The sequence below is a fragment of the Vulpes lagopus genome, chromosome 4 (assembly GCF_018345385.1).
Source record: "Vulpes lagopus strain Blue_001 chromosome 4, ASM1834538v1, whole genome shotgun sequence".
NCBI classification, from domain to species: Eukaryota; Metazoa; Chordata; class Mammalia; order Carnivora; family Canidae; genus Vulpes; species Vulpes lagopus.
The window spans coordinates 40,103,866-40,118,581 of NC_054827.1; the positions used below are offsets into that span (position 1 = coordinate 40,103,866).

The 14,716-nt window shown below is 38.9% G+C and overlaps 1 protein-coding gene across 11 annotated transcripts in view; it reads left to right on the forward strand.

The window, feature by feature from the left end:
* LMBR1 (limb development membrane protein 1) overlaps positions 1-14,716 on the forward strand; it is a 155,631-nt gene that overhangs the window by 86,939 nt on the left and 53,976 nt on the right. For all 11 annotated transcript variants that reach the window (XM_041751956.1, XM_041751957.1, XM_041751958.1 and 8 more), the window contains 4 exons: positions 1,943-2,069; positions 2,510-2,578; positions 3,772-3,836; positions 7,505-7,577. In XM_041751956.1, the coding sequence (XP_041607890.1) occupies positions 1,943-2,069; positions 2,510-2,578; positions 3,772-3,836; positions 7,505-7,577 (334 nt within the window). The remainder of the gene's footprint in view (positions 1-1,942; positions 2,070-2,509; positions 2,579-3,771; positions 3,837-7,504; positions 7,578-14,716) is intronic.

A 14,716-nucleotide genomic window follows, 5' to 3' on the forward strand; every position in this document is an offset into this window, starting at 1 on the left:
TCCTAAGTATTTGGAGGCAGGCAGGATTTTGGCTTCGGTCAGAGACAGAAAGACAAGCTGAAAGGGCATAGTATGTACAAATCAGAGCACCTATTCTTTTTATCCGTTATAAACTTTTCATATAATATTTCATGTGTAGTACTTAGAAAAAAAGACCATTGCTCAAAAAGAGAGAAGGAAAAAGAAATACCATTTAAAGGTGACAGTCCCGGGTGTCTGGCTGGCTCACTTGGTAGAATATAAGATTTTTCATCTCAGGGTTGTGAGTTCAAGCCCCACACTGGGCGTGGAGCCTACTTAAAAGAAAAGAAAGGTGGTGGTCGTGTTTTGGTATCCTAAGCGGTTTGAAAGTTGTGAAGTGCATGTTCTTCAGGAAAGTTGGAGGGTGTTTTTTAGTAGTATGTTTGGGGACTATTCATATTTCATCTCATTCGAGTCATAATTACCATTAGCTCTGATGTGTTAAAATTCAAGCGTCATTCACTCTGGTCTACCAGCCTCCCTTGCTGTGCAAACACTTAAGCTGTGCTTACTGCACGTTTGAGGACATCTTTGGACCTGCCCTGTTGTAACACTGGACAAGTAAGAGCAGGCCTCTCCAACTTGGTGTCATGGCAGGGGGGCGGTGGTGCTGGAGTGTTCCCTGTCCTCTCCATCTGAGGACTGCATGCTGTGATTGAATCAGGAATTAACAAATAATGTTAGGGCAAAATTGAAATAAGCATATGGTTTAGGTCTTTATCACACACTATTTTTAATGGGGAAGGAAAGATTACATGAGACATTTCTTGAGAGGCATGGATTTACTTCTAATTTTGTTTGTTGTATTAGATGTACATTAGTGCATTACAGTATAAAGCATCAATGTGAGTCTTTGAATTTAGGTACAGATTCAATCATTTGGTGGTTTTTCAAGAACATGAGAAAGTTGTTTTTTGTTCGTTTGCCTTGTCCATTAGATTTCAAGTTTAGAAGTCTGGCCTCTGGTTTGGCCCTGAGGTCTGAATTTGTTTTATATTTAAAACAAAATTGTGCATCACGATGGTTTATTATATTCTAGGCACATGAAGTAATGATGGTTTTATCTAGTGTGAAGAAAGAAGTGGTACATAATTGATAGCCGGCACTGCGCCTGTCCTTGGTTTCTGCTGCGGGCATCGCAGGGGGGCGGCCCCTGTCATGATTTGTGCAGCAGGGGGCGCTGGTGGCTGCAGGAGCAGTGGGACACAGTGGGACGCTGGTGGCCATGGTGGGGGGACGGGCAGCATGCTGGCAGCTGTGGGAGCTGGGGGTGCTGGTGAGAGCGGGAGAGGGAGCACTGGCAGCTGTGGGGGTGGGAGGGTGAGGGTTCTGCTGGCAGCGGCAGGGCCAGGGGACACTGACTGCTGTGGGAGCAGTGGAGGAGCAGTGGAGGAGCAGTGGAGGGCTGCTGAGAGCAAAGGAGGGAGTGCTGGCTGCTGCACTGGCAGCTGCAGGGTGGTTCCACTGGTGGCTGCAGGGGTGGGGGGCACAAGGGGTGCTGGCAACTGCGCTGGTGGCTGCGGGAGTGACACTGGCGGCTGGCACTCTGGGAGCCTGGCTGTGTGCATTCCCAGGATCTGGCTCCCATGACTGCTTGGCCTAGGGCCTTAGTCAGCCTCGACCCCCTTGCTTAGAACCAGAGACAAAAATCCATCACCTTGTGTTTTAAAACACAGTCCTGAAATAGGTTTTTATGACACATTATTTTGGTTATTTCTTCAAAGCTTAATGGTATTCTACATGATTTTGTAAAACAAAGTCAGTCTAAACATGACACTGTAAAGCTAGTGTTTTTTGTCTTGCTAATAAATATAAATTTCCTCTCTTTTCAAAGAATTTTTATGCTTTCATCTGGATAGAAACCTAATTATCCATGAGGTGAAATAAAAGACTACACTTCTGTTTCCATTATCTTTTTCAGGGAATCCGAGCTCGAATTTTAGAAACTGTGGTCATGCTTGTCCTTCTCGCACTCCTTATTCTCGGGATAGTGTGGGTAGCCTCTGCACTCATTGACAATGACGCTGCAAGCATGGAGTCTTTGTATGGTAAGCTGGTGTCTCGGGGACACTGAACTGGGGGTGTAATTACACATTCACTTTCCTGAACATTTGAATAATTCTTTGTGTCCTTAAGTCCTTGTTGTTAATTTACAGAGCTAACAAATCTTCAGACATGTATAAGAAGAGAAATGAGTGTTCATGTGTTTGCTATATTCAGAACAAGCAAGCAGCTTTTAAGATTTTTGTTAATTGGTTTCTGTTCTTAAAAATTCCATGGAGACTTTTTTTCTCTCTCTCCAAACAGGTTTTACAAAAGGGTTATTTCCTTTTCTTCTATTTTAGATCTTTTTGTACAATTTAGAAATTATATGGTTTAGTAGACCCAGACAATTATGATGTTTATAATACATTAATTTATAGTCAACTTATATTTTAATGTACAATATTTTGGATTTACTAACCTATATTTATAAATTTCTTTATAGATCTCTGGGAGTTCTACCTACCCTATTTATATTCCTGTATATCTCTGATGGGATGTTTGTTACTTCTCTGTAAGTATTTTTCTGGCTCAACATTGATGGGAAAGTGGAGTTCTTTGTTCTAGAAAATAATAGTGAGATTTCCCGATGAGATTACTTAATAGCTTGGAGACGTTTCTGAAGTCCCTTAACTTTTTTTATGTTAAGATAAATTTTTTGATAAGCTGGAACCATGAAATAAAACATGTGTGGGTTTTTTTTTTTACGTGTGTTTTTCTTTAAGGAAAGCCTCTTGTAAAGAGAGACACACATGTGCATGCACATGCACACGCACACACAGGCCCACACCCACTGCAGCATTAAATTCTACTTTTGAGGATTCTTAACAGTTGGTTAAACATTACCTTCAGCTTCGGTGATGATCTCAGGGTCCTGAGATGGAGCCCCGCATTGAGCTCCCTGCTCAGTGAGGAATGTGCTTCCCCCCCCTCTCTCTCTCTGCTTGTCTCCCCATTCATGGGCACAAACTCTCTCCAAATAAATAAATAAAATCTTTAAAAAAAAAAAAAAAGAAAAAAATTTTTAAAAAAGATTCTACTTTTGAATGGTAACATAGAATTCTGGTGGTGAATTTGTGGCCTTTATTTAAAATTTGTTCACTTTTACTTGAGGCATTACAACATATCTCAGGGATATCTATCTATCTATCTATCTTTAAGGATTTTATTTATTTATTCATGAGAGACAGGGAGAGGGAGAGGCAGAGACACAGGCAGAGAGAGAAGCAGGCTCCATGAGGAGAGCCCGATGTGGGACTTGATCCTGGGACTCCAGGACCATGCCCTGGGCCAAAGGCAGGCACTAAACTGCTGAGCCATCCAGGGATCTCCTTCTCAGGGATATTTATAAGTAGATAAATGTAGTTAAAAGGAATTAAGATAATAGTTTGCCTGGTTCTTAATTCCATTAGCACTTGAAATTTAATCTGCTCTTTAGTTGGTTTTAATTTCTTTTAAGTGAAAATATTTATTATTCAGCTGCTAGAGTATTGCATGTCCTAAGCCTTCTTCAATCTTGATGTATCTTTTATCCTCCACATGCTACCCCCTCTAGCTTCTTTATTGATGAGTTGAAGAGTCCTTTGACAAAAAACTGAGAGAATCTAAATTTGAGACAAAAGTTTTCTTAAAATGATAATCTTTGAGTCTGTTTTATATTTTTGGACTAGCAATTTATCAGCCTCCTCTCTGTGATCTCTCCTGTAGTATGTACCCCTGTGGGCCTTTCCCGCATGTTCACAGTGATGGGTCAGTTGCTGGTGAAGCCAACAGTAAGTGTGTCATCTTGTTAAATAAGTGTGTTTACATTTAAAGATCTTTTAAGTTGGGAATTAGCAATCAAAAACATGAGAATATTTCTGTGGGCTTGTGACTTTGTTGTTGCTTTTATCTTAATCTTTTTCATCTTTGGAAACCAAATTTGTTTTTCTTTTAGAATATTAATTATAGACACTCAGGTAGAAATTTCTCTAGCATATTTTAAGACAAAATTTACAAATACTTAGATATTTTAGGTGTTTTTATCTTGTATCAGTAGTGACTGTTATGTTTCAGAATTTACCAGATTTATGACTTATGAAGCAGTTATGTCTTATGTTATATTTTGATTATACTTTTCACTTTAATCTCAGAGTTACTATATATATTCACTTTTTTTTTAAAGACTTTATTTATTCATGAGAGACACACAGAGATAGAGAGATAGAGAGACAAAGACCAGGCAGAGGGAGAAGTAGTCTCCATGTAGGGAGCCCAACATGGAACTGGATCTTGGTTCTCCAGGATCACATCCTGGGCTGAAGGCGGCGCTAAATCACTGAGCCACCCAGGCTGCCCTATATTCACTTTTAAATTCTTTTCTTTTTTTTTTTTTTTTTTTTAAAGATTTTATTCATTTATTCATGAGAGATACAGAGGGAGAGAGAGAGAGAGAGTGAGAGAGAGAGGGGCACAGACACAGGCAGAGGGAGAAGCAGCCTCCACGCAGGCAGCCTGATATGGGACCGATCCCGGGTCTCCAGGATCATGCCCTGGGCCAAAGGTGGTGCTAGACCACTGAGCCACCGAGGCTGCCCTTTAAATGATTTTCAGTTGGTAGTAATTCTAATGATTTGTCCCTAATTTGTTTGGTTTCTAGCTATTTTGCCAAATATTATCACATGAGAATAATTCTTAGCTCCATTAAAGGAACTTGCCATTTAAATTATTTTCATGGATCCTCATTGCCTGCAAACTCAGTTCTGCATGACTCACAACCTTTCCCTAGTCCACTGACCTCTGGCCTCTGCATCTGCATCCTTGACTCTCATTCCACACTCAGCAGCTGATGGGCTGTCTGCTTTCACTTTCTAGATGTGTCTGGGGCTTTCTCCCTTCAATGCCCCCAGCCTGCTCCAGTCCCCCTGACAGCCTCCTCATGGCTTGGTTCTCATGTCAGCTGTGCTCACTGCCTATCTTTGAATTTTGCCTCACTTTTTCTTTAAGTTGTAATAATCAAGCTCCTTTCTCACATTCTCCTTTGTTTGAATTTCACTAGTAGTACCTATTAAATTGTTTTTAGTTATATGTTTGTCTTTCCTATCGGGGTAATTAGTCAAGGAACAATTTGGGGAAATATTGTAGTAGATATTTTTTTAGTAATGCTTGCTTAATTTTGAAACATTTAAAAAATAAATGACAAATCTCATCATATCTTTTAAAAAATAAAATTGGATTATTTAACTTGCTACCTAAATGTATATATACTCAAATAAAACATGCTATCAAATCTTGAAATTCACTTCCATCTTGGAGAAGTTTTATAACACTGCATTCTTAATTTCTTCCTGATTCTCTGGGGGAGCTTTTTTGGGAGACTCTTTTCTCTGTTTCCATTTCCTGGCCCCCCCAAAATAGGCAAATGTTCAAAGTTCTGTCCTTGGTCTACAGTTACTCTGCTCTAGTCTCCTGACTACCTCTGCCACTTTCACGGCACTTTGAAATGTATAACTCGAGGGAGCAGAAGACACTGGAAACAAACTATACTCTGTTGTCAGTGCTGTACCTGCAGACCCCGTGGAGCTGAAAGCTCAGCCTATAGAAAACAAAACCACTGACTTAGTGACCTTCCCAAGGCTGAGCTTTTTCCCAAACTTGTCTCTTATTAACATTATTCTGAAAACTTTAATTATCTTCACCTCTTTTCTTGTTCCTAACACCCAGTATTTTTTTTTTTAAGATTTTATTTATTTATTCATGATAGAGAGGCAGAGACACAGGCAGAGGGAGAAGCAGGCTCCATGCAAGGAGCCTGACGTGGGACTTGATCCTGGGTCTCCAGGATCATACCCTGGGCTGAAGGCAGTGCCAAACCGCTGGGCCATTGGGGCTGCCCCCCCAACACCCAGTAATAATGGTATTCAGTCAGTCTAGGCTCTATGCTTGTGATAAGTACTATATTTTACACACATTTAATTTAATCCTGTTAACAAACCTATGAGTTAGGCTGTAGTCTTATTTTATGGATGAATTATTTGCATTTCGGGGAGATTAAGTTGCTCATACAAGATTACAGGTCAGTGAAGATGGGGCCGAATTTGAACCCAGAAGCTGATTTCAGACCCTGGGCTCTGGCCCGTCGTTCTGCTCTGCCATAAGCTCCAGGGTACTCAAACCACTTTATTGCTGAATGTACTTTGTACCTTTTCACCTGTGTTTTGCTTATAGTTTTTTCTGACCCAAATGCCTTTCCCCTTTTCACTAAATTAAGCTATAAGCTAACAGGCTACTATTAACAAAAACACTTGCCAAAACTTTTTCTTCCACCTAGAAGTTGGGAATCTTTCTTCCTCTGAACTTTTGTAAAATTTTATTTTTGCTTCAGTCATGAGTTATTTTAATCTTAAAATTATTTTTTTGGGTTCGTTCTGTCTCCTGGACACTAGAATATGAGCTGAGTTCAAGGACTGTGTTTGACTCATATTTAGGTCCCCATCAGCTCAGAGTGGCTAAGAATGTAGGCTTCACAAGGCAGATAACTTTTCTTTGCCAAACCCTTGTAAGAAGCATGTTATAAGATGGGGATGATAGCAGTCTGTTTTTCATTGGATTGTTGTAGAATCAAAGGGATGAGGCACATAGCATTTAACACAAAATCTGTGTGCCACTCAATATTACTTACATGGAGACAGACCCATGGTAGTGAATGGACGGTTTGCATTGTAAGGGGAAATCTTTTTGTATGGGCTAGATCTTAAAAATGTAAAAACTGAATTGTGATCCAAACAGTAGAAAGTGGTGAGAACATTGATGGGAAGGAAAGTTGGTATCATGGCCCCTGTGTGCCTTAGGCTCAGAGCCTGGTGATTGATTAGTGGTTCTTGTTTGTTACTAGTGTTGCATGGCATGGTAGTGAGTGGGTATACACAAGTATATTTCTCTAGGGTTTTGTCTACAAAATGAATTTATAACACCAGTATTCATAATTTGCAGAAAATTTTTAGTATGTATGGATGATGTAAGTGGAAAGTATCGCATTGTAGTTATTGAGTTTATTGTTGTGTTAAATATTATGTAGGTAAATATAAATGAGAAGCCAATGTTGGACAGAGTGATCTATTCCTTCTTGCTCTAAAATATTGGCTTGGGTGTAAGAGATATTATATTTAGCCTTTTGGATGTTGAGAATTCAGACATTTATTTGTCATTGAGAGAGCTGCAGTGTTCTTTAATCCTTAAATTTAAATATATGTGGATTTTCTAATAGGCAACTTTTGATGTGTTTAGTTATATGCTAAAATAATTTTCCTTAACTTACAAATAGAATAGTTTGAGTATTTTTATTTTAAATTTGTAATAATTTTGAGTGATTATCTAAATCATAGGCCAAATAGCCTGAGTATTCTCATAAGCACTAGTTTTGTAATGTTGCATTAGTCAATGGTTTGATCTTTGAATTTAGATTCTTGAAGACCTGGATGAGCAAATTTATATTATTACCCTAGAGGAGGAAGCCCTCCAGAGACGACTAAATGGTACGTATGTATTCCATAGTTAAAGCTCAATAAAAATTATTCAATTACATAAAAGACAGCTAATTGAGGGGGAAAATTACAAGCCTCTTAGGACATTGTGCCAAGGTGCCAGGTCAAGACTTAAGAGTAACATGTGAATGTCTTAGGTGAGGACAGTTTTGCTGAAGACTAGCGGCATTGCAGTCCAGTTCCCGTCTTTCCCTAGCTGAGATTAGCTGTAATCTAGCAAGGCCAGTTGACTTCTGAGGCACTGGCCATTAAGGTACACCTCTACTACCAAGACCTAATGTATTTTAAGCACGATGACTTAGTCACTGAGGTTTTGCAGATTTGCATGTTTTCTTAGTCACTTTAATATCCCTACTTCATTTCTTTCCTTTTGAAATCTTTAAGGCCAAAAGTAGTATGTCTCTTTGCTACTAGGTGCCAAAATTGACAGTCTTAGTTATGCTTAGGAGCTCTGTTGTTATTTAGGAATGCTATTCATTATCCGCTGTTGATAACCCAGGAAGTATGTCAAAGATTTTAAAGTTTAATTTTTATTTACTCATCCTTTTTGGCTTCAAATGAAGAACCAGTGAAAAAAGTAATAATGACGTAGTTTAACAGGGAAATAATAGTTTGGGTAAATTTTCTTTTTATTTTACTTAAATGCTTTTCATTCTGTACTCTTTTCCTGCAAAAAAATTTTTTTTCCTTTAATGTTGAAAACCAACCCAAGATCAGACTATTAATTGCTAACTGTATTTCAGGGTTGTAATTAAAGAGCAGGTATAAAATGGAAGGTTACTTTAAATATGAAATAGGAAGAAATATACCTACTTTCTTCAGTTACAATTAGCGAATTTAAATCATCAACTCAAAAGTGTTGCTAACATTTAGACCTTTATTCTTAGATCAAAGAATTTCAGATTTTATCTAATATAGAGAATTCTTGGCAATAATACTGTATACTTTGATACCACTAACATTTAGAACTAAATGTATCTTTTATTCTTTAATGCTATTAAAGCTATTTTTATATTTTATTTCAGAGTTACAACTTTATGTGATTCTGTCAGTTTCATAAAATTTCATTAAAGTAGTGAATATTATAATAAATCTGTCTTACTTAGGTAATCATGCTAATATGTGATAAATATGCCTGAACTGTCACACTACTGCCTACAGTATACAGTTATGTTTCAGCCTGAGGTCTTTCTGTCTTACAGATCAGGGAGACTGAGATCTAGGAAGGGTAAAAGATAATGCCTGATGGTGGCACCTAGGTGGCTCAGTCGGTTAAGCATCCAACTTTTGATGCTTAGGTCTTGATCTCAGGGTTGTGGGTTTGGGACCCACATTGGGTTTTGTGCTGAATGTGGAGCCTACTTAAAAAAAAAAAAAAGTGTTCCATGAATTAAAGAATTTGAATTAAGTCAAAATAACACCAAGCCCAAAATACAGTCTTTTTCACTTTTCACTTAAAAAAAAAGTCCCTCCAGAATCTTTCAAGATCCTCTGGCTCCTCAAATTCAAAAGTGGATTAGTATGTCTAAAGAAATTCAAAAAGAAGTAGTTGCCAGAAGGCTAGAGGTATTACAAAGTGAAGCCAAATCCAAATAAACAAAATACTTTGACTAGCACAGAAATATAATTTGGAGAGGACTAAGTATGATATGATAGCTAATGCTAAGTATCATTTGTTTTCTACCATTTTGGTAAGCTATGCACTGCTTCTGATTATTCTGTTGGTAGGTAGTTAGTCTTTCTGTTGATGGCTCTTTAATGATATGTTGGGATAGTTGCTGTAGTTTTGTTATTTACTGCTTGTTAGCACTGTAGACTGCTTCAGGTGGAAAACAACAGGCTTGCAACATAAAAGGTTCTATAGCAAAATGGGCACATAGAGTAATATGGATTAAAATCATAAGCTTGAGTAGAGTATATTAATATGTGCAGGGGAAAGAAAACAAGGTTAACAAACCCAGTATTTTATGATTTGCTATTTTTAAAGAAAGTATACCCCATATGTGGGGTATCTGGGTGGCTCAGTTGGTTAAGTGTCCCACCCTTGATCTCAGGGTCATGAGTTTAAGCCCCATGTTGGGCTCCACACTGGGCATGGGAGCCTACTTAAAAAAAAAAAAAAGGTATAGATCATAGAAGGTAGGTAGTGGAAATCATCCCTACTTTCTAAATTTAATCTAGTATCATATGAAATGTATTTTGTTGTAGCAGTTATTTTGTATTTTGAATTATTTTTAAAAAGTAAATTAAAATATTTTTTATTGTGTGCTATTTTTTAAAAAATATTTTATTTGAGAGAGAGAGAAAGCTAGAGAAAGTGAGTGCATGAGTGGAAGGCAGGGGCAGAGGGAGAAGCAGAATTTCCCTTGAGCAGGTAGATGGATGTGGGGCTCAATCCCAGGACCCTGGGATCATGACCTGAGTCAGAGACATTTAACTGACTGAGCCACCAAGGTGCCCTATATGCTGGGCTATTGAATTGCAGAATAATAATAAAAGATTAAAAAAATGTTAACAGCAGTGATTTACCCCAGAATTCATGATAGTGTTTTGCTAGTGGCCATTGAGCGTGCTTTCTTGGTCTGTGTGGGAATGTGTGATGCACATCACAGGAATTTTTGGGACATCTATATGGTTTGCTTTGAGCTCAGCTTCATGGTCATCTGAAAAAACATAACATTTTTTTCCTGGAAGATCTATAACTTGTTGTGGTAGATATTATTGGAGTTGAATTTTCATGCATGGTTTTTAAAGTATCAGTATAGTTTTTTGATGGAATACTTGCCTGTGACTTCTCCATTGTTCCTATTTTTCATTTGCTGGTGCTGGTTTTGTTCTTAATATTATTATTCAGAAAATATGTTAATAAAATAAACATATTTTATTTTATGCCATGTCCTATTATAATGTAAATCAGCATTCTAAAGAAGCCATCCTGTTAGTGGTCTGCTCTGCTTTTTCTCTTCCTTTTCTGTTTACTACTCATCTTCTTCTAAGCACCAGACCTTGAGCAAATGAATTTAGATTCTGAATCTTAAGGTCATAGTTGACTGAAGAAGAGAAAAAGAAGGGTAAGAATCTATAAGATTTTATCCAGAACTGAAATACTTGAAAAACAAAGAAATAGGTGGTAGGAGTTGTATGTATTCCTGGAGCAGGAGGAAGCCCCAGATCTCTAGCCATCTGGTTCATACAGCCTTCCCCAGTGTCCACATCACCATGGCAGGAGTGAGGAGCTACCCCAGGACTCAGGACTGTCCTTGAAAGGCTTCTTCTCCTTGAGTCTCCAGGACACAGCCTTACTTTGCTGTCTGCCTTGAGGCCAGGAGGAATGGTGCATGCATTCTGGTCTTCCTCCTTTCTGATAGTCAACACAAGGAGCCTCTAATGTCCAGGACCCTGGCATCTCAGACTATCTCCTACTTCTCTCTACTTGCATTTCTGACCTTATTTCCCACTGTCCCTGAGCTCCTGAAACTGCTTATACCATGTGGAATCATGTAGATCGAAGAGCTACTGGGTCACAGCAGCAGAGCCACTTGGATCCTCAGTCTCCTCCCTCTTGCTAGAAGAAACTTGGCCCTCCCAGCACGGGCTGCTTCTTAGTCCCTCTCAGGTGGTAGCTCTGTTCTTTCCCACATCCTTCACTTCACTAGTCCAGGAATTTGGACAGGTGTCCTCTCGTTCTCTTCTGCTGCTTTCACACACTTTGAATCTCATGTCATTAGATTGTGACCTGATTACTTCTCCCTTTTCCCTTCACTCCTCTCCTTTCAGACAGTTCCTTTTCTATCCTTAAGGTCTTAGTTCCTTGTTCATGATTGTGCTTTTTGCCATTACGCTGGTCACGACTAGTAATTTCAGTGCCCACGTGGATGACCTTTCCAGCCTGCTTGGCCATCCATAGACCTCTCTTAATGGTCTCCCTCAGCTACTTACTGCCTCGGGCTGCAGCACAGACCTGACATGAGCAGTGACAAGTTCTTGTGCAATCTCACCACTAGTCACCCTGTTCACTGCCTGTGGTGTACCATGTCCTACAGTGCTTCATGCCACCTATCCATCTTAATAGCTTCTTACTGTCTTTTTTCCTTCACTTCTTTCAGACCCTTGCTGCCTCACACAGTTTAAATTCCTGGGCCATGGTTTGTCTCAGTGCCCTGCTCTCCCACTTCCCTTTCCCTCTCTCTCTGCTTGGCCAAACTCTAGCCTTAGTCGTAGCCAGCTTTTCATGTTCTCAGCATGCACACCTGTTCAGCTGACTAACTGTAACGCCTGCCTGGCCTTTCTTTAAATATATGACCACTAGCTTAAACATACTTTACATTCTCCTGGATGACTGTTTTATGTCTTCTCTCAAGACTTCTTCACCATCAGTCTCAGCTGAAGACCTTGCTTCCTCTTTTCTTGAGAAAATAGAAGCAAGCATGCCAAAATGTTGACACAAATCATATTGATTCATCTACCTGCAACTCCCCCTGCACATGCTGCTTTTCTCCTGGTCCTATGGCTAGGCTGTCCATGCTTCTGGCAAAGCTCAGCCCTCCCCTCATGCACTGGATTCAGTCCCTTCTCCCTGATTCAAGGATATACCTATGGCCATTCTACTATTTCTCTGACATAACCAGTCTTTCCCCAACTGGATCATTTCCTTCAGCATAGAGATATGCTATAATTTTTCTAGTAGAATGAACAAATGGAAGGAAGGAAGGCAAGAAAGAAGGAAGGAAGGAAATGAAATCAAACTGTCTTGACCTCCTATGCCTTCCTTCTGGCTCACCACTTCATTGCTTTGCTGGTCTTTGTAGCAGAACTTGTAGGGTTGTACACTCATTGGTTTCATTTCTGTGCTCCACAGTTGTTTTTGTAGCCAGTCTTGCCTCCACTGCTATACTGACATGCTGTTATCAAGTTGCCCAGTGACTTCGGAGTACTCATCCACACTCCTCATTCCACTTGGTTATCTGTTCACCATACTTTCCTGTTCTTTTACTTAATGAGCTACTGCTTCTCAAAAAACTGCTGGTTTTTCTCTGTGTCCATAGCTTCTTCACAGTGGCATGCCTCATGCATCAGTCCTTAAACTGTTCTCATGTTTGTTTACCTGTATTGTTTTGGTTATCTTAATCTGGTCTTATGGCTTTAAATACCATCTATATGCTGCTGACCTTTCCTCTGACCTCTTCATCCATCTAATAGACATTCCTACTTGGATGCCTGATAGGCATCTGAAACATGTCTTCTCCAAAATCAGCTAAAGAAAAAATAAAAATAAAAAAATAAACAAAATCAGCTAAAGACTTTATTCCCCATTTCTGCTTCTGTTATAGCCGACCTGTCTTTATAGATGGCAAATACATTTTTTTAGATGCTCAGGCCAATTCCTCAGAGTCTTGTTCTCTTAACTCCCATGTGGAATCCTTTAGCAAAGTTGTTGGCTCTAGCTTCAAAGTATCTGCTTGCATGTCACCACCTTGGTTTGAGTAACAATCACCTCTTGGTTAGAATTTTTCAGTAGTTTCTTAATTAGCCTCCATGGGTCTATCTTTGGCCTTATGAATCAGATCTTCTCACTTATTTGCGCACAGATCTTTAGTGGTGTCTGTCCTTTTTCAATCTGAATAAAGGTAGTTTTTGCAGTGGTTATGCAGTTATGCAGTTGGCCTTATGAGTCAGATCTTCTCACTTATTTGTGCACAGATCTTTAGTGGTGTCCTTTTTCAATCTGAATAAAGGTAGTTTTTGCAGTGGTTCCCTTTCAGCCCCCCATGTACCTTCTGACTTCCTTTATTGCAAACTTCTTGCTTTTCAACCCTGGCCAGTTGCCTCTTATCCCTGGCATTGTAATGTGTTTCCCTTCTGCCTCCTGTCTTCCAGGTCTTTACCTAAAGATCCCCTTCTCAGTGGGCTTTTCCACATTGAGGCCTTGTGGATATGATTAATATTGCTAAGCTCCACCTCTGCTCTGGCACTTCTTTCCCTCTTTCCTGCCTTATGTTTTCCTGTAACACTTTCACCTTCTGACCCACTGTTTTATTTTTTATATATTGCCAGTTTCTCCATAGTAGAACAGGAACTGTATAGGCAAGGATTTTTGTTCATTTTCTTCCTTTCTGTATTCCTGATCCCACCATCCCCAGCCATATAGTGGGTTGGTAGTAAATACTTGTTGCATGAGTGAATGAATAGATGAAAAACATTGCATGATGGAGAGTTGTCATTTTACCAAAAGAAGTGAAGAAGGAAGAAGAAATAAAATTTGGTGATAGGATAAAAGAATTACATGGAGACAACATTTAGGAAGGCCCACAGTAGAGACCTCAGAAGACAAGCCAAGATTGTGGGGCTGGAGGACCTTATGCCCTGGAGTGTTAGTAAAGAAGCAGAGATAAGGTGATTTCCCTTAGTGTGAAGCCATGAAATACGAGCAATCAAAATCCATTTCTACTTCAAGACCCTAGAAGAGTAGCCCAACAGAAAGTCCCATTACATTAATTGTGGTAGAAAATCTTTTGTAATTCCTACCCAGGATTAAGAGGATGCATATATCATTAGCATGTTTAAATGTTTAAGTAATGCAACAGCATTAATTGAAATAATTAGCTTTCGTGTGTATATAGCCTATGGGTGTACTGGGTAACTTTAGAAGTACCATAATGAATAGGAATTATTTTTTATTGTTTAAGTTCAAAACCTTGACAGTTCTTTTAATGTAATTTATTTAAAAATATTGTAGACTTTGAACTTAATGATTCAATTCAATTTTGTTAGGTACTATTTTCATCTTCATGATAAAAAGTTAGTGTATCACTTTTGGTAGTAATTACTTTCCTGCTTGATTTTGATCTTCCTTTAAAAGCCTTTTTCATTGAAGCTTGTATTCTTTATTCTTAAGAGCACAGAAAATATACTTGTTTCATTTTTGTGGTGTGTCAAGTTGCAGTACCTTTGTATTCTGAAAAATAGGAGTTGAAAAAAAATAACTCATTCGATCTTTTTATGGAACTTAGTTACCTGTCAGAAGCAATTGGTCACCATCAGTCTTGGAACCTTGCTTATTGTCACTGAGTTGAGTTTGCCAGGCAGTTTTATGATGATGCCAAGGTTTATGGTGGTATTTACACTTGGTT